Source organism: Danio aesculapii, chromosome 21, assembly GCF_903798145.1.
Source record: "Danio aesculapii chromosome 21, fDanAes4.1, whole genome shotgun sequence".
Lineage (NCBI taxonomy): Eukaryota > Metazoa > Chordata > Actinopteri > Cypriniformes > Danionidae > Danio > Danio aesculapii.
Genome location: NC_079455.1, coordinates 11,979,290 through 12,000,527, shown reverse-complemented (window position 1 = coordinate 12,000,527; position 21,238 = coordinate 11,979,290). Strand labels below are relative to the sequence as shown.

At 36.4% G+C, this 21,238-nt stretch overlaps 1 protein-coding gene across 1 annotated transcript in view; it reads left to right on the top strand.

The window, feature by feature from the left end:
• siah2l (seven in absentia homolog 2 (Drosophila)-like) overlaps positions 1-7,907 on the top strand; it is a 51,889-nt gene extending 43,982 nt beyond the window's left edge. The window contains exon 2 of the mRNA XM_056446245.1: positions 5,361-7,907. Within this exon, the coding sequence (XP_056302220.1) occupies positions 5,361-5,912 (552 nt within the window). The 3' untranslated portion in view covers positions 5,913-7,907. The remainder of the gene's footprint in view (positions 1-5,360) is intronic.
• The last annotated feature ends 13,331 nt before the right edge of the window (positions 7,908-21,238 follow it).

Here is a 21,238-nt window from a genome sequence, read left to right as displayed (position 1 = left end):
GCGTACACACTTGCACTTGTTCAAATGCACTCGTGGGAGCTCCGTCTGTTTTCGCTCGAGTGAGAGAGTACAGCGTGTTCAGTTTGCTTTCTTGACTCATTGTAGGTCAGTAGGTTCATTCTTCCTAATTTCGAACATCTCAGACTTTTGGCGTTAGCTGCATGTGAACCAACAGACCCCAAATAGTCATCTTGTTTATTGTGGAGGGTTATTTTGGATACTGAAGCTAGAATTAGAGTAGGCTAATTTTGTCCGTCAAGGCAAAGATTTTGAGTGGAGCGTTATTGTAGGGTTGTGTATGCGGTGATGTTGTGCCCAGCCTCCTGCTTCCCACTCCTGAGGGATTTGTCCCAGTTGCGATGCCTTCTTGGTTGGCCTCGACAACGAGGTGTTTGTGTCACAGGCACAAACCGACCAGTTTGTCATACCAAGCCACTTCCAGGAAGCAAGGTGAGTAGTCAGGATATGAAGAGCATTGTTCAATAGTTAATGTAATATTGCTGTTTCAGTATTATCATAAATATTATGCTGTATTGAATGTTTGTTTGCTTTTAGGCATGCTCTAATATGGACATTTTGCACAATACTGATACTGATAACTCTTTATATTTGGAAGTCTGTAACCAGTGTAAATCAATGTTTCATAAATGGATACAGATACTGTGGAAAACCAATCTTAAAACATTAACTGTAGAAAACAGTGAAACCGCAAAGAAATATCTTGAAAAGGACATTTCAAAATTATTTATAAACTGCAATTCTAAAATCCTCTTTTTCATGGTGATAAACTTTTACAGTATTGAAATCTTTTTTCCCTCCAGCATAAGCTGGCATGTAAAGTGTGCATCTGTTTGCATCTATCAAAACACTCATGGGCAGCAGCAGTACACATGGATCAACCGGCAATAAAGAGTCCATCATTTATCAGCCAATAATTTAATGCTGTACTAGAAATAAGCATTTGTCATCCAATAACAATATTGCAGGCAATACATTGTGGATTACTAGAAAATTTGGGTTTCCACGTCAGCTGGCATGAAGCCCACACATTTACTTCTACAGCAAAACATAGATTTAAATGTGATAGAAATTTGGGAAGTTAAGACCGGATTTGGGAATAAACCCACTCCATCTACGCTACTTTCATGCATAAACTAAAGTTGGAAAGGAAAAGGAAAAGTTGGAAGGAAAAGTTGGAAAACATAAGATTAAAGTGGAAAGTTTTTTTTTTTTTTTTTTTTTTTTTTTTTTTAAGTCTTCTTTTGTGTTTTAAAAGCCTATGATAAAATTATTCTCAAAATACATTGTTTAATGTTACTTGATATATTGTGATGGGAAACCATTTCACCAATTAGAAAACAATTATATATTTTTTGAATGATTGGGGTGATAAGGCTATTGCGTATTTATTTATTTATATTTTTTTCACTTTGAGTCAAAGATATCTACAACATAACAAAGTTACAAATTAAATATCCAGTGCTTTGTTTTCTTGGAGAGCCTAGCAGTATTCAGGTACAGAAATAGAATAATCAAATAAAAAATAATATTGCAGAGTTGAAGAATTGTAGCTACAAAATTGATTGTTTCACCAGAATTCTTAACTTTTAAACCTATAGGCCTTTCATTCTGGTTGATTTAGCCAGTTAATCCACTAATCACATTCTCTAAACTGTTTCTCCCGCTCAACTATACTAGCTACTTGATATCACACATCCACCAATATGACCAATACAAATGCCGATGCTGGACCTTATTGGGTTAAGACTTCAACTTTCATTCATTTCCATTGCTTTTTATCCATAAAAACAGCTCATTATGCTGGTCAAAGTTGCACACTTGTATTTTCTTATTATTTGACCATTTATTATTCTTAGTCGTAAATTCTAAAACTATCACAGAAAATAACTTGCTTCTGCATTGCAGACTACAGTCAATACTGTGCAGCCCCTTTGTCACACTTAAAATGTCCTTATAGTACCAAGTCTCATGCCATTTCTTTCCAGCTCAATGCAGATTATACTGTTCATACAGACACATTACACTAATTGCTCCATAAAAACATTAAATGTAATTGAAGAACCGAGCCTAGAGCAAGAATCTGGCAAGCAAGAATCCCCCTCCCCCTTTCTAACCTAATTACTCTGGCCTTCACTGGGCCGATTTCAGCTTTCCAACTTTTAACTAAATTGCTATTGATTCCAGAGTGGGAAAGCGAGTGTCTAGGCTTCCATTGCTCCAGTTGAAGTGGTTGCGACGGCTTGCCGCTGATCAGGAGAAATCTGATTTCTCTGTGCCTGATGCACAAGCCTTTCGTTTGGGCTGTTCGGAAGCCCCCACAGAGATGATTGTAATTATGACAGGAGCCTGACTGCTTCCCAGCAGCGATGAGGTCATGTGCTGACATTGTGTCTTATAAGAATAGTCCAAGATGACTGTGGCCTCTCTTGGTCTCAAGAGTGCTCCTCTTGCCATTTCATATGCGCTCACCCTGTCCTTGAGGGTGAAGCGAAGAAGAGATGGTAATGATGCCATCTTGTCTGTCCTGGGTTCCCTCTCTGGGGATCTGAGAGCGGAGACACCATCCTTTTCAACTGACACTTTGGTGATGGCAACTCAAGGTCCTTCTGCTTGTTAATGGAGGAGAGATAAGCCTGCCTGCCTCATTCATTTGCTCTGAATAGGTGCATGCGAATCATCAATAGTTTCTTGAAACGAGGCTACCTAGCACTTCTCAACTGTCAACATTGTAGGTCAAGGCATCAGTCAATTGGGGAAAGATACCCTTGAACTGGATGGTACTCAGAGCAAAATGTTTTCTTAAAGCTTGATGTAGCTTTTCTGGATGCTTTCAGTAAACCCTATTTAAATTGCAAAGTCTTATTTGTTTGACCTTTTAAGTTCAAAGAATTAAAAGACAAAATTGTTGCAGTGAAGTATTTATGGTCTTCTGCAGGTGGTTTGTGGAGGTGCAGGATTCATTTGTTATTCATTAAGAAATGCAAAAATTAAGCTCCACATAGCTAGAATAATTAGAAAATCAAGTATTTTAGCCTAGGGTAAGACTGAACCTTAAAGAAAACGCCCTGTGAAGACTGACTTCTACATGCCCATTTTATGGTCTGACTTCCTATGTTAATTTGATTTAAAAAAAAAAAAAAACACAACCAATTAATAAATTGTCTCAATTTATTTGTATTCGTCAAAATGAGCATCTGCAATGACTTCCTCTCTTGGTTAAAGTGGCAAGATATAATTTGCAACTTAAATGCGGAAGTGTGTAAATAATTCAGTAGCTAAGCTCAGGGTCTTGTGCATCTCCACAGGGCTAGCTTGGCACAGCATCAAGGGTGTACTAGAAGAGCACTTCACTTATTATTTCATCAGGTCTCTAGAGCAATGCATGCTGGTTATACATTTGAAGTTTTAATTAGAGTGAACAAGGCTAGGAAGATGGAGAATGTCATTAGTTAACAATGACAAATTTGTTTTTGTTTGTCATTAGTTCTGTTTATCGGAATTTATTTGAACTTAAGCTCAGCAATTGTGGACTAGATGTTCTGATGTACTGCTGAATTAGTTAAGTTGTTCACCCTAGAAGCTAATCAATGCGAGGAAAGTGATATACAGCATTGTTTTGCAAAGTTCACAGCTGGAATAAGCTGTACTAATGGCTGAGGGTTCTGACTACACACACTAATCGGTGTACCCTAAACAAACACTTGATACTATGCCTTCCTACCAGATACAGAAAATTCCCTGAGCTCCAACAGTCTCCAGACAGAGGCTTTATCTCTACCGTACAACCGTAGGATTACCGTAAAAAAAAATCCTGTCATTCTCTCATTAAATAAGGTAGATAAGAGGATAACTGTCTGATTGAAAGGGAAGAGATGGGACACATAAACCTTTAACACCTCCTGAAGTCAGATTGTTTGGTTTGTAAAAGAAAGGCTGGGAAATGAGGAAGGATTAGCGAAATGAATTTGAGGATATTTGGACACAGGCCATGTCTTAATGAAAAGAAAATTTGGAAACCCAGTGTATCGTGAAGGAGATCCAATGATTCTTGCTCCCAAGCTGCTGCTTCTTAACGGCTTTTGACAATAAATGTCAGTGTTTTAAGGCAGTTAAGGCCTCTGGGGCCTTCTGGACCACTGGATAACGGCTGTCACTCATTGATTTTTGCTAGGCAGCCAGTGACTTACCACTCAGATTAATAATTAATTTGGCAGATATTGAAGCGCACCCTTGGTGGGGAGCGTTGAGTGGGCTAAACACCCACACCTCCAGCCTTGCCCTAACTTGATAGAATAGGATTGTCTTGTGGCTCAAAGATTTAACTTTAATTAAAAAGGATTTTACATGGATTTTCAGGAAACTAAATAAGGAATCAGATAATACATGACAATGTTTTCTGTTTAAATCTTTGAATTAATTTGATTTTCGTCTGTGTGTCTGATAAATACTTTGGTTTGGTATTAGTTCTTCACAGTCTAAACATAATTGTGTTGACCCTTTGTTAGAAAGCTAGTAGGTTTACTCCTTTACATGGCCATTCATGCAAGGATTGTCATACTTATTTGCTTTGTTTATGATTGGTACGAATTATAAACCCTTACCCATAATTAGTTGAATACCTTGTCTTTTATTTCAGTTCTGCTAATCTGAATAAATTCCCTAGAAAGGGCATTTATCAGGTCTTTATTGTAATTCACCTTTTGTAAATATTGGTTTAAGAGTGTCGTGAAAGTCATGCAGTGCACACATTTCAAGCAAAGTGATCAGATTGGGGGAACATTCCTATTTGACCTTCATCAATATGCCTTTCCTGAGATAATCAAAGAGAAAGCCTTGCTGTGCTATTCATCTCCAAGTAATATGATCTGTCCCACTCATTTTCCCAAACTGTATGAAGACGTGAATAAAAAATGAGAGAGTTGTCACAGCTTGATGCATGATTAGCACCAACGTTGCTTCTGGGGCAAGTACACACACGAATGGACTGATCACACTATGTAATTTGTGGATTCGCTTCAAATGATACAGACACATCTCTGCACATGGCCTAGTTCCCTCTTTGCTATACTCATATATAATTCCCTGTCTACTGTGTCCTTCATCTGCCCTCCTGAAATCCCATCATCATCCTACTTTTCCCCTTTTCCCTTTGTCCTTTCACCGTTTCTCAGCCTTCCACTAATCTTTTCCGCTATTCTGTCTTTGTCCTTTATCATCAGTTACTCTTCCTGTGTTTTCCCATTACTTACCTGAGCACTTGATCCAAACACTCTTTAATCATTTAGTTTTTCCTCTTCTCAGAAGTAAACCATTTATGTCTCGTTTTTATTTTCCCACAGTATTCCTCAGCTGGATGTTTGCTGTCTCTTCACCACAGCGAGAAGCCAGAGCATGAAGAAGTGTGTGAGTTTCGTCCGTACACTTGTCCGTGCCCGGGGGCCTCCTGTAAATGGCAGGGCTCCCTGGAGGAAGTCATGCCACATCTCATGCATGCCCACAAATCCATTACCACCCTGCAGGGTGAGGACATTGTCTTTCTGGCCACGGACATCAACCTACCTGGAGCAGTGGACTGGGTCATGATGCAATCGTGTTTCGGCCACCACTTCATGCTGGTTCTAGAAAAGCAGGAAAAATACGAAGGACACCAACAGTTCTTTGCTATCGTGCTGCTCATTGGCACACGGAAGCAAGCAGAGAACTTTGCCTACCGCCTGGAGTTGAATGGCAACCGTAGGCGGCTCACATGGGAGGCCACACCACGTTCAATCCATGATGGTGTTGCGGCGGCCATCATGAACAGTGACTGTCTTGTTTTTGATACCTCCATTGCCCATCTGTTTGCAGACAATGGCAATTTGGGTATCAACGTGACCATCTCCATGTGCTGAGGTGGCAGAGTAAGACTTTTTCCAGTAAACCAAACTTTGGACAGCCTCTGCTCTCTATAAGACTGCAGATTCTGAAGACAGTGGTTGAGAGATGTATACATTTGTGTATATTTCTGTTCAAGAGTCATCCGCTGAAACAATGCACACTTCCCAATTAAAATACACTGTTAATATGCTAGACCGATGGCTGGAGTTCTTCTAGAGATGAAGAGGAGAGTGTGGAGGTGTTGGCAATCAGTTGAAGGAATTGGTGCAATTGAGATTTTCTCTTGCACGCTTCAAGGATTCAAACACCTCATCCTTCAGAAAACATCTAGGGTAAAGTTCCAGTTGTGGATTACCACATTTATTGCCTGGGATGCCCCCTGTCTGGCCCAAAATCTACAGAAACTTGACAAATGAATTTAGTTTCACAGAATCAAAATGCTAACTTGAAAAGAGTCTGGGCATGAAGGTGTAACATTTGCCACAGAAACTTGTAAAACCTATGTGTACAAAAACTGCACTGACTACTGTGGTTTTCCTCTCGGGAGATAGTGGAACCATAGCAAATGTACATGGCAATGTAAATGGTAATCTTCTGGGTTTCATGGTTATATAATGACTTGATAAAACAGTGCCCATGGTGAAAATAAGGTGTGCATGGTGGAAATAAAATGACTACATAGCCACCATGTTTGTTAGGCAAGGATTTGACCTCTTCACAATGTTTTCCTTTCCTATTTCTTTTCAAAAAAATCTATCCTGTCATTAGCGTTTCAATACAAATGATGACAATTATGAAAGTTTATTTTGTGGTCCTCTGATAAACTTATCCAGAGAAAAGAGGAACACTGATATCCGTGATTAGAGCTGGTATCAGCAGTTATCATGATCTAATGTCACATCACAAATATTCCTAGATACATGTATATGATTATTGTGTGAAGGGATGTTTGACTTGGAAATTCTAAATTAGTTGTCATTTATGCACCCTCATGCAGGATGTCTCAGCTGTTCTCTTTCAATGCATCTTATATATAACGTCTGTTGAGCTCCTAAAAGCACCATACATATAGCCTATACAACGTCTGCAGTATAATTTAAGTCTTCTGAGGCCATATGATAGATTTGGGTGACAGCTTATAATAGTTTTGCCTTGAGAGCAGCTTTCACATTGTGCTGCATGTCATATGGGGCTCAAAAGACATGAGGGTGAATAAATGATCAAATAATTTTCATTTCTGAGTGACTTATTCCTTTAATTGGGTCTTCAAACTGTTCTTTTTAGTCTACATTGTCACCAATGACTGTATGTCAAAGATATAACCTGCGCACAAACGGCAATCTGTTCTTTTATTGTTGATAAAGTGTCAGCATTTGACTGTTTTTGTTGTCTTTGTACTTTTCTTTCAATGTTTCAAGATGATCTGTAAGATTAAGGAAAGCTTTTGTAAATATATAAACAGCTTTAGTTTTGTTGGTATCTGTTGTTATTGTTAAGTCTCTTTAAAATGATCGTTTAGTCTAGACTGAAGGCTTGTTTACTTGGCTTCTTTTAAAGATCTGAACAGTTCCTCCGTTCTCCCCTTTGGTCAATGAACCCACAATGCCTTATTTGTATACAAAACTCAGAGTCTGCTGCCTTCTAGGACTCAGCGTTCAGGTCACTTTGTTCCAAACCTCCAGTGTCTTGAAAGAGACTTGCATTTTATACAAAGTGGCATTATGTGTGGGAAGGACATGAGATTGTTCACAGGTTATCCTACGTTGCCCCCAAAAACCTGCTGCAGTAACAGTTTCCACCAACACCGTTTGAAACCCAGCCTCTTATCAAATACCTCTGATGACTCTGGCGATGTCTGTGCGGGAAGAGAACTGATGTCTTTGAATGTGGATGGTTCTTCGAAGAGTTCCCAAGACTGATGCACAGTTCTCACCCTCAGCTTATCTTTCTTTGTCTGCTCTCTCTGAAAAAATTATTTAAAATGTAAATTAAATGTTTTATAAATCTGTTGTTTTGTTCTATTGATTTTTTTTTTAAAGAAATAACCATGTGTTGTGGTCAGCACGTCTTCTCAAGTGGATGTCCCCAGTTAGTGTGCTCTCTACATTCAGTTGCCATGACAACTAAATATGTTAATGAGATTGTAGCCTATTCATTTCTAGAAGAAAATGAAACCTTTACACAAAAATCTCTTGATGAGTCTGATATTCTACTTGGACACCTTTTGTAGATGACAAAAATCTGTGAATGTTTTAAAGGACTTAAGGTTTTATACAATTATGCAGTTGAATCAAATGTTTGATGACAGTAGCACTTCCGTCATTTAAAGTTCTGCATTAAAATAACTAAAAACATGTTGAGCAGGGAGGAGTACCTGCATGTAAATGGCAAGCCCTGAAGGAAGCTCCAAGCACCAATTTAATAAAATGATTCCTATAGCTTAGAGCTGAAAATGCAAAATAAAAGTCATTAGAGACAAAACTAACCATTTTCAACTTGCGCATTTAACCCAACCATCCAGCCTGGATTTTTAAAAAACACCCTAAACACATTCAGTTGCCCTCATTCCGATATACTCGTCCACCAGTTGTAGCTCCTAGACGGAGACAAGGCATACCATGTCAAAATAGACCACCAGCCATCTGTCTCTCTCCCACGGCATTTCAGACTCCCCTACCCAGAAGTGAACACCAAACTGAATAAATGCATTTTAATGAAGTGAGCAGGTGGTTTTCTGAGCCGTGCGCCATGCCTCGCAATCAAGCCATCACGATCAATATTGAGCACTACATCCTAATGAACCTGCGAATAAACAAGTTCTCGTCAAGGATTAGAATACTTAACATGTATAGCGACAAAATTAAAGAGCTTCATCCATTGTTTCCTGTGCCAACACTTTAAATGCATTATGTTGACGGAAAAACTATTTGAAATGGAAACAGAAGTAATGACAGATTCTCATTTTACTGCTCTCAAGAAAAAAAAGTTGGAGAACTGTGAGGATTGGCTAAAAATAATTTTGGTAAAACTTAATTTTTTTAATGCACAACTAAATGTACCGAAACAATTTAATTCAATTTCAACAATTGTTTTTATAAGGCAAAATCTAAAACTAAAAATCTAAAAATCTGTGACATCCATTTGCTTTCTTTCCAAATTCTGCTTTGATTATATATTTTTATAATTAGTTTGAATTTTCAGTCATTCATCCATTTTCCTTTAGCTTAGTCCCTTTATTCAACAGGAGTCACCACAGCGGAATGAACTTATCCAGCATGTTTTACACAATGCAGGCCCTTCCAGCTGCAACCTAGTACTGGGAAACATCCATACACACTCATTCACACACACTACGGCCAATTTAGCTTATTCAATTGACCTATAGCGCATGCCCTTAGACTGTGGGGGAAACTGGAGCACCTGGAGGAAACCCATGCCAACACAGGTAGAACATGCAAACTCCACACAGATATGCCAACTGACCCAGCTAGGACTCGAAACTGTGAAGCAACAGTGCTAACCACTGAGCCAACATGCCACCCCTTAGTTTGACTTTTTTAATAATTTATGATTTATATATATATTTTAAAAAGTTTAGATAGTACTTAAGTGCATACAATAAAATAAAAAAGCACCAACAAATAAAAAGGTAAATAATAATGTGGCTTACAAAAAACTGCAATTGTCAATCTGCATCACACAATACACTCTACTTTGAACTTAAGAAAGAAAAAAAATCAATTTGCTGACACAAGTACTTGATCTATATTTGACAATAAAATGTTCTTGGATATATTTCCTAAATGGGTGCCAAATTTTCTTAAACTGGTTAGATTTCATTTTTTTCCAACTTTAGGAAAAGGACATCACAAATCCACTGTGTTGGGGTTGAAGGTTTCTGATCCTTCCACCAAAGCCAGTGGCTCTCAAACTTTTTTGTCTCTCTAATTACCACCATAATGACAAGTATTACAGTTTTTCCCAATTGTTTACACACATTTTCTGAAAGCATGTCTCATATTGTCAGAACTCCAAACACAAATCACATAACACACACACACATTGAGTAAAACTTTAAATTCTCCTGCAAAATGAAACTTTACTTTCAATACAATGCGATTTCTTCTCAAAATGGTATTTTGTTTTCAAATGATACACACAAACCCTCACATGAATATCACAAACCATCACTTAACCATCACAAACCATCACTTAATGTAAAACACTATGACCACTTCTTCTGCATTCATCATAATGACTTACTGTAAGACTTGCTGTAAGCCCAGTACACAGGCCTACAGAAGTGCATTGTAAAATATTTCAGAAATTGTTTTATATAAAACACAAATTCATGGTACCAAATATATTTTACTGTATATTTCCCACAAAAACAGTGTACAGTGTTCATCCCAACCAACACAAACGTGCACATAACCTGGTCTACATATACCATCAACAGAAGTATTAACAGTTACAGTAAAAAAGGGGTGGATTTCGGTTATAGACTTTCCATCCCCAGGCCGAAAAAAGTTCCTCAATAGGATTGAAGAATAAAGAATATGGAGGGAGATAAACAACTGAAAAAATGTGGTTGGGCAGTGAACCAGTTATGAACCAGATGAGCTCTGATTTCTAAATTGCAATTCTGTGTGACGGGTGTTTATCTATGTGATGAGTTAGTATGCAAAGTAGGGCAACTGACTTTACAATTTTAAATGAGAGTGTGCTACTTGTGAAAACAAAAGATTTTCTTTAAGAACATTGTGCAAAATGCAGAGAATTGTGTGTAGCGTTTCGAAAAAAAAGTGTTTTAAACCTGCAATTTGAGTATAACGCATGAATTGGGCTTGTAGTTTAGCAGAATTGGTTCAGGGGGTTGGTGCATCAGTTACTGTACATGTTGTACATTAAGTACAAGTAATTGTGTGTAAACAACTAAAAAAACTGTAAAATACAGTAGCGTAATTAAGCAGCTAAAGCTCTGCACAGTTCAAAAACGAAGCAGATTAATTCCTATTATTATGAATATTTATTATTGTCAGCCTGTAAACATTAAATAGTTTGAACATTAACACTGCCCTGTGCTTACAGGTAAAAAAAATGTTTAAATTAAAATGTGCTTCCAAAAGTTAATTAAAAATGGAATCTTTCTTAAAAAGTAAAAAGAAAACTCCTGTACGTAAAGAATTTATTCATCAAAACCTGGAAATGTTCCTTGGCCCTCATAAATATAAGCTGTATGTGATCATATTCATATATAAAATGTTTTTGAAAAATGTTGAAATAGATGTTGCATGTATTTGTATATATTTGAAATCTAAACATTACTTGTATTTTAAATATATGCTTTGGATTTACATATTTAAATTAGAAATTAGATCTGGTTACAGCGTGTTAGAGTAGGCTTTGTGTGTCAGCAAGCCATTAACCCAAACCTGTCAATATTGGGATATAAGAATACGGGATTCGCCTCCAGCAACCGTTACAAATATGGGGGAGATTAGCTACAAATGATAGAATACATAACAAACATTAGAAAATCGAAAATAAAATAAAATGTTTAGCCTATTAAAATCAATTCACTGTGCACATCAGTGTTATCGTATGCGTCAAAGTGTGTTAATTTTTTTTACTTGAATTATTCAACGATTCCTCCGCGTACCACTAGAAGGAAGCCTGCATGCCACTAGTGGTACACGTACCACAGTTTGAGAAACACTGACCTAAGCAATATTAGTCATTTGGCCAGGAGCACAATAAAAGCTATGCACTCAGATTGTATCTTTGTAAGATTATATGAGATGGGAATAATTCCAAAAATGGCAATCAGTGGGCAAGGGGAGATATATATACCTGAAAAATAGTTTTAAAAATAGTGCAGTTTAAATATAATTTGCCATAATAAACAAATGTTGTTGCAGAAACCTGTTGTTTGGTCAAAATGGGTTCATACATAGAAAAGTACAGAACAAATGATGTCAAATTAAGTTATACATATCTTTGACGACCCCAGGTTAATAAGGGGACAAAGCCGAAAAGAAAATTAATGAATGAATGATATCTTTGACACAGTTTGGTAAATACTGTGATTGAAATAAATTTCATTAATTTTAAAAAATTTCATTCGTTTTTTTTTTGGCTTAGTCCCTTTAAATTACAGGTGTGAAACATGTCTTTACCTGGGGTTTAAAACAGTGGATAAATAGAATCCTGGGTTATCTGTAATCACGTTTTACACTGCACATAATGTACCTGGGGTTAATAAATAATCCTGGTTATTCACCAGTAGGCGCTTCACACTGTACATTCCTAAACCCCAGATTAACATTCTCATTTACATATTTGCAGTTGCTGATTGGACAAACAGGCAACCTTTTTACACAGCAAATTCTTTTCAGTTATAAAAAATGTCGCCACGAACAGTTGAAGTCAGAATTATTAGCCCCCCTGTTTATTTTTTCTTACCAATTTCTGTTTAATGGAGAGATTTTTTTTAGCACATTTCTAAACATAATAGTTTTAATAACTCATTTCTGATAATTGATTTATTTTATTTTTGCCATTAAGACAGTAAATAATATTTGACTAGATATTTTTCAAGACATTTCTATACAGCTTAAAGTGACATTAAAAGGCTTAACTAGGTTAATTAGGTTAACTAGGCAGGTTAGGGTAATTAGACAAGTTATTGTATAACGATGGTTTGTGCTGTAGACTATCGAAAAAAAATTTGCTAAAAGAGGCTAATAATTTTGACCTTAAACTGGTGTTAAAAAAAATTTAAAACTGCTTTTATTCTAGCCAAAATAAAACTAATAAGACTTAAATATTATATTACTGATAAATATTATCAGACATACTGTGAAAATATCCTTGCTCTGTTAAACATCATTTGGGAAATATTTAAAAAAGAAAGAAAATTCAAAGGGGGGCTAATAAATTTGACTTTAACTGTATGTCTTTAGCTGTTTTAAGCCTCATAAGATGTGCAAAGGCAAGAAAACAAAAACAAAGGTAAAAATGCATGATAAAAACGAGCGAATAATGTCATCTCACCATCTCCTGATCACTCTAGTTTATACACTTTCATTCATTTTCCTTTGGCTTAGTTCATTTATTTATAAGGGGTCACCACAGCGGAATGAACTGCCAACTTGCAGCATATGTTTTTCACAGCGGATGCCTGTCAAGCTGCAACCCAGTACTGGGAAACATCCATACACAGTCAATCACAGCCATACACTATGGCCAATTTAGTTTATTCAGTTTACCTACAGCATATCTTTGGACTCTGGGGGAAACCGGAGCACCTGGAAAAAACCCACGCAAATGGGGAAAACATGCAAAATCCACACAGAAATGCCAACTGACCCAGCCGGGACTCGAACCAATGACCTTCTTGCTGTGAGGCCACAGTGCTAAGTCTGAGCCACCGTGCCACCCCAGTTTACATGCTTTCCATCTTTTAACATTTCTTACTTTTCTCTTAATGACTGCTGTTTACATAAGCGTTTCCTGTTACCGACATGACATGAACCTTGCTGCTCAATTTAAAAAGACTAAATGATTCAAGTTTGCCAGAAGAATGAGACATTTTGATTAAAACAAGTTACAAAAATGTAAAGAATTTAATTTTACACAAGATCAGTAACATGTAATATCAAACATATTTTGAGATTTCACTCATATTTTATTTTTCAAGACACATTTTTAAAAGGCAAAAGTTGAAATATTTGGGGCCCTATCATACACCCGGTGCAAGACGCGATGCAATTGTTGTTTGCTGGTTTCAGCTCGGTGTAAGAGTCGTTTTGACGTTTTGCAGCACGCTGTATAAATAGCAAATGCATTTGCACCCATAGGCGTTCTGATCTAAAAAAGGAGGTGTGTTGAGGCGCATTGCTAGTTTGAGGAACTTAAATAGACGGTTCAATAGACCAGATCAAAGCTTAGAAATAGTTTTGAAACAAATCTTTGCGCTTAACAAACTAAATTAATTATGTAGGCTAATGGATGTCTGTGCATACAAGAAGTTTCCCTATCCACGAGAGTGAAAGCGAAAGTAAATAATGAGGAGGCTCATCTCTCGTTCTCGCGCTGTAGATGCTTTGTTTAACTGTTTTCTCTCTAGTGAAGTGTTCAGTTTTTCCACTTACAAAGTCCGCCATGTAAATAGCAAATGCGCTATGGCACGGCGCAACTGGCTCTTAAAGGGAATGGGAGATAAGACTCTGATTGGTTTATTCTCAAAACACATATAACTCATTAGGAGAATAAGCACAACCCTGTTAGACCATGCGCCACGGCGCAAAGTTTGCACCCTGCGCTTTGGACTTTGCGCATGGATCATCAAATTAGAGCCCTTTAATTCTCACAGAAACTGACAACCATTTTTGTAATGCATACATTCTTGCTTTCTTCTTAAATTCTGCTGTCATTTTCTGTTTTCATAATCTTTGAATTTTACTTACCAGAATTAATGTGTTGTTGCAGAAACCTGACACTCTGCTAACAGGTTCATACACCACTATTGTCTAGAAGTACAAGTATAGAACCAGAGATGTATAAAGTACTAGAGACTCAGACTTAAGTAAAAGTACAAGTACTCTATCAAAAAGTGACTTGAGTAGAAGTAGAAGTGCTCTTTAAGCACCATACTTAAGTGGAAGTACTAAAGTAATCAACATTTTTTGTACTTAAGTATTGCAAGTAGTTTATTTCAAAATTTACTACTCAAGTACTGAAAGTAAAAGTACAAGTATTGTGTAATGTAGCTATTAAAGAAAACAGGCAAAAGACATATTGTTTTGTTTATTTTAAATATCTTTTTTGGGGGCACGTGATTAAGAACAAAAAGAAACATGGCAGATCTGACAAATTATAACAGCTTTAACACACACCTATGGTTGACCATATTTTGACTGACCATATCTTATTGAGAGGAGTACCTAACTTAACTCAACCTGATTAAGCCATCTCTACCACTTGGTCGAAGTATGTTATGCCAAAAAAAAAATCCACTAGTTGTCACTAACTCAATCAAAAGCACTCATCACAACATTGCTTCTACATTGAAATCAAAAACAAGGAAATTAGTCCTGACATCATGTGAACTGTTTTTAGTAAAAACTAGCAAGGTAAGCATATTGTTTTGACATATTACCCTCTATGAGCTTTAACTTTACAAAGTTATGTTACTTGGTGCCATGAAAAATATTTAGTGTGTTTGTATTAATTTTTCAAAAACATGCTCAACCAAATGGTTGATTTGTCACTTTATGGTAAAGGTAGAAAAGCAAAACTAATGATTTCATTTCATGCATTTCTGCACTCTAAATGGACTGTTTGCTGAGAAATATCAACTTTTGATCATTCACAGAATAAAGCTGCGGTCACATTAGAGTTTGAGCATGCGATATTCTGTCGTGCGGCACTGCAAAAAGGGGCGGTATTAAACAAGCATATTAGACATTTAAAAAAGTGAGCGATTGCTCCATGTTTTAAATTTCTGTCCAGAGAGGTCATGTTTTGATCCTCGATTGGTCTCATGCAGTCAAGTGATGCGATTTTGCAGGTCAGAATTCACCAAGCTTGAACTTTGCACCGCAGCAACCTGCGAAACTAGACACATGACCCTGCCTTTCCGGTCTGACCCATTTGGTGCGTATGAATGGAAGTCTATGGGGAAAAAAGCCCAGTGTGACCGCAGCTTAAATATGACACAGCTTGTTATTTATTCATGAATATACTGAGATAATTTCTTAAGTATATATATTTTTCAACACTTTTAGGATATTTTTGGAGTGAATATAATGAATTTTTAGAACTTATGTGTGGAAATCCCAACTTTCAAAGATGATTACCTCTTAAATGGCAAATACTTGTGTACCAGCATTAGCACAATTGTAAGAAATTTATATTTGATTGTTTTTTTGTTTTTATAGATATTTGATGGATGTCAATAGTTTCTGATACAAGAACTCACATTGTCAGGCTCTTTTACCAGAAAAACCCTTCACTGATGAGATAATTCAGCATGTTCACTCACATACATACTCTCTCTCACTCACACACACAGACACACACACGTACACTGCCCTGCTCACACCTAAGTGCACACTCTCTCCCTACACTCTCCCACATTCATACACTCACACACAGTTCTCTCTATCTCTTTCTCTCTCTCACACACACATTTTTGTAAATTGTGGGGACATTACATAGGTTACAATTGTTTTTATACTGTATCTCTAAACCCAAACCTTACAGGAAATTATGTGTAGTTTCACTTTCTGGAAATAAAAAATATTTAGTATGATTTCATGTCATAATGTCCACATAATTCACCATCTCCTCATAATATCAGTGTATTACAGACTATGTTGTTATACATATACATGGGCACACGCACACACAAACACATATAAATACACTTTTTTACACACTCACACACTCTCTCTCTCTTACACACAAACACACATAGACAGACACAAGCAAACACAGGTACAATCACACTGTTTCTCACTCTCTCTTACACACACACACACACACACACACACACACACACGCACACACACACACACACACACACACACACACACACACACAAGCACACACTCACACTTTGGGAGTTTTTGAAGTTTGATTGATTGGTTAATACCAATAAACAGGAGTTCCATCTTCTGGAAGCACCCGGAAACTAAACTAAACAAGCAAACTAAATGCTGTTGCACTAATTCACTTGATTTTGATTTTATTGTAAAAAAAAAAACATGAAAACGTGTATATTACTGTGTTAAATGAAAATCTGAAATATCTTATGGCTATGATTTAGTATTCAAAAATGTTTTATTTTGATTATGTTTTTAATTAAATTGATCTTGCACTTCATATTTTCATATTTTTATAGTATATTTATTCATTCTGGTACTTTTACCATAAACCAACATCTCAACCATTTGGTAGAGGCTGATATTTTAGAAATTATGGGATGTGTTGCGAAAAAATGCATTGATTGTGTATAGCGACATTAGGAGTTAAGAAATGCAATCAAAAATATTTTCTATTTCTTTTTTCTTGGTGTGACACTTAAAGGGTTATTTGTAATACAATTTTGTTCTTTAATACAGCAGTAAGATTTATGAACTGTACCCTTAATTTGACCTGCTCAAAGAAAACACTTTTTCTGAATATATCAAACAAAGCTCATGCACAGAAGACAGCATGAGCATTTATAGCAAATAAACTAATGTAAATATTATCCCGCTTGCTTTGAGCGCTGACAGGCGAAGTCTTACACCTCTTTGATTGGTTATTGTCTTCACCTTCTCAACAAAAAGAGCTGATCGGCTTTAGAAATGAAAGAGCTGTTCACCGATGGTGGGAAGAACAGCCGCAGTTAGTCTGTATGCGCATAATACGCGGTTATTACAGGTAACCCATAATAGACACAGTGGAGAAAATTTGGATCCACAAGTATCGCTTTAACAGCCAAGAGGAGAGGAAAAGTTACCTCACAAACAGGCCAGCGGGACAAATGTCCAAAGTGTGCCACCTTCACTCGCCTCTGTCCTTTGCCATAGTATTGCAGGGTCGCGCATATGAGATAAATGACGTCAGTACGTAATAACCAGTTAGGATCTATTACTGAACCGATATCGATCATTTTGACACCCCTAGTAACGAGTAACGATGCAGCTCATAAAAAATCTATCGAAGTAAAAGTATTAAACTCATCGAAAATATGTACTTAAGTAAAAGTGGAAGTAGAAGAAAAAAAACAATACTCCAGTAAAGTACAGATACTGCCTTTTAGTACTTAAGTACAGTAGTGAAGTAGTTCTACTTCGTTACTATACATCTCTGTATAGAACAAACTACATGTCAAATTAATTTTTTTAAATATTAGTTTCATACAGTTTGATAAATACTGTGACTCTGAATTTTTATTTTATTCATTTCAAATAACACACCTCGCTACATCCAAAGACCCGATGACCTTTGGCGGCTGTTTACATTTTTATGCCAAGTTGCATTAAGGACTGGCATTTCTTTTTTAAATCAATTTTCTTTTTTTTATATCATTGTTATTATTATTATTTTTTGATAGCTTAACAGTGTCTGTTATATAATCAAGAGATTCAGCTATGGAAGTTTAGTACAAACAGACATTTGACCTTTAGCCTTGAGTATCGACTTGAATGTTTAGTGTCAGCGACAGATCAAGACTAATGGAGTCACAGCTGAAGCTCTCCTGATTGGCCAATTATGAACTGTTCCAACACAATCTCACAGCTATTTGTAAGGATTTAACATTTTGTAGAATTAGCAGTGGTGGAAAGAGTACTGAAAAATCATACTCAAGTAATAGTACCATTACTTGTCCAAAGATATAGTGCAAGTACAGTAAAAGTATCAGTTCTAAATATTACTCAAAGTATGAGTAAAAAGTAGCACTTTTAAAACTACTCAAGAGTATTACGGAGTATTACGATGTGAACATGCAATTTACATGCAATTTGTGCATGGATGTGTAAACAGAATTCTGTAGTGCATTAGAAATTGTTTAAGGGCATTTGGCTATTTCAGTCCTCATACAGTAAACATCCTTTATCTTCTCATCAGTGACATCCAGTCTATAAAGTCTCTAGATAATTGTGTGTAAAGATTTTAGACATCTTGCACACTTTTAATGCTTCCAAACCGTTTGCTACATTTATGAAGTGCCCATGTCTTCAGGTTGTTCAGTATAATGCAATTTACTATCTGTGATTTGATTGGACAAGAATCAAAGGACAGCATTTTGTACTTTGCCAATCACCACAGACAAGAAAAGATAAAGGAGTGACTGCAGGTTAAAGGAAAATAGTGTAGTAAAAGAATTTTCATTTGCACATTTTTTTGATCTATTGATGAGTTTTTATTTTATTTTTGTTAAAATATTTGGTTTGAAAGAGATCATATTAGTTAATGTGAAAGATCTACTAAAATGTAAAATAGTTATTTTTCTATTATAAACTATTTTCTATTATAAACTATTATAAAAAAAGTTATTTGTCAACTCCTCTATAAGTGATTGTCAACAAATTTCCTTTCTCTGTCAAATATGAAAGATATCTAAAAGAATGTTGGAAATCGATAGCCATTAACATCCACAGTAGAAAAATGAAAGTCAATGGTTCCTGATTCCAACATTCAGCAAATTATCTTCTTTTATTTTAATGTAAATGATGATAGATTTATTATTTTATTTCAACAACCCCTTTAAGGGCAAGTCAACTACTTACGAGTAATTGGTTTATTTAACTAGAAAGATTTTGAATTCCTTTGCGAATATTCATTCATTTTCTTTTCGGCTTAGTCCCTTTGATAATCCGGAGTCGCCACAGCGGAATGAACCTCCAACTCATCCAGCATATGTTTTACACAGCAGATGCTCTTCCAGCTGCAACCCACTACTGGGAAACACCCATACATACTCAATCACACACATACACTAAGAACAATTTAGTTTACCCAATTCACCTGTACCATGTCTTTGGATTTGTGGGGTAAACCGGAGCACCTGGAGGAAACCCACGCAAATGCAGGGAGAACATGCAAGCTCCTCACAGAAATGCCAACTGACCCAGCCGAGGCTCAAACAAGTGACCTTCTTGCTGCGAGGCGATTATGGTACCCACTACGCTCCCACGTCGCCCTTTGCTAATATTTTTCTAGATAAATATACAGCAACAGTGCAAATTCCCAATAATCACACCTCTGATATTTTGATGGTCATGTTCAGCTCAGAGTTTATTACTAATAAATTTAGTTTATTACAAATATTTGTATGTAGTTCTGTTTCATATTTTCTTCATAGGTTAATATGTGAACTATTAACTAATATGTAAGCTATTGCAATCATTTAATTATTAGAGATGAATTTCTGTTTCCTGTCGAGCAAGTACAATTTGAACATCTGTGTTTTTTTTAAATGTCTTTAAAGAAAGAAAATTAAAGAATTTTAATAGATTTACAACTTGTGTATTTTATTTACTTGTGTATCCTGATTTTTGGAGTTTAAACTGTTCATCAAGATATTTTTTGTCTTTGTACTATTCAAATAAAGTCTGTTTATTTGTCAAACAACTGTATTGTGTATTTCATGTAACTTCAAGTGTTCATCATTAAAAAGTTAATTATTTAAAATAACACTCCTCACACTGAACAGGGCTTAAAAATGGCTAGAATTGCACACCATTCTCTCCTTGTATAGTTGTAAATTCCTATTACATAACAATAACACACTTTGATATAGGCTGGTTCATTAGTTTGTTGGATCATATTGCTATCTCACTACAGTCAAACCGCTCCACAGTTCATTTCAACCAAGCCAAGACCACGTCATTCAAGCGGTCTTGGACTGATTGTTTAGGCATGGATCAGAGCATGATTGTGCTGTTAACATATTATGCCCAATGAACCAATCTAACAGGACAAAAGCACCAGGTTCCAAAACAAACGTCTAAGTGTGAAAGCACCCTTAAAGGTGCAGTATGTAAGTTTTTGACTCTTTTAAAGCATAAAAATATCATAATATGTTTGAAGATATTCAAGATACATTCACATAAAGTGAACATTCTTATTTATTAGAAAAACAATGCTGACGTCAAATATTCTACTTTGAAAATGCACATTATGAGTTATGGGTTCTTTTAACTCGCCCAATGCCAGTTTAGCCAATTATATTTTAGCACCCCGGGTTGCCTTGTTGGAAGTCAGAAAGGCTCTCAAAGCACACTACTGTGACCGAAATGCGACCTCTGGTGGACAGTAGCACACTCCAAAATGAGACGCAGATTTGGAATTTCACACGAGGTGGTTATTATCTAGCAAATAATATAAATATTACGAACATAAACATTAGGTGAGCAGGTTACATTGTAACCCCTGTGTCCTAACAACACACTACGTGAGATTAGCAGTGATAAGCGGTTTGCAACAGACGAAACACGACTGAATTTAAGTACAGCCATTCAGAAGCACAGAATAGTGCACTTACTGGACCCACTCATGAAATGGTAATGTTTATGATTTAATTAAAGAGCCCATATTATACATGAAATAGGGTCATATTTAGGTTGTAAGGGTCTCCAACAACAGTCTAATATGCATGCAAGGTCATAAAACACTTTGATGGTCTTATAACCTGCATTTATTTTTACCTAATTATCCCAACGACTCCCATATGAATCGTTCAGCGATTCATTTGTTCCCAACCCCCTCCTCAGCGCGAAGCTAATCTGCGCTGATTGGACCGATGACAGCCTGCTGCGATTGGTCGACAGTGACAGGCTTC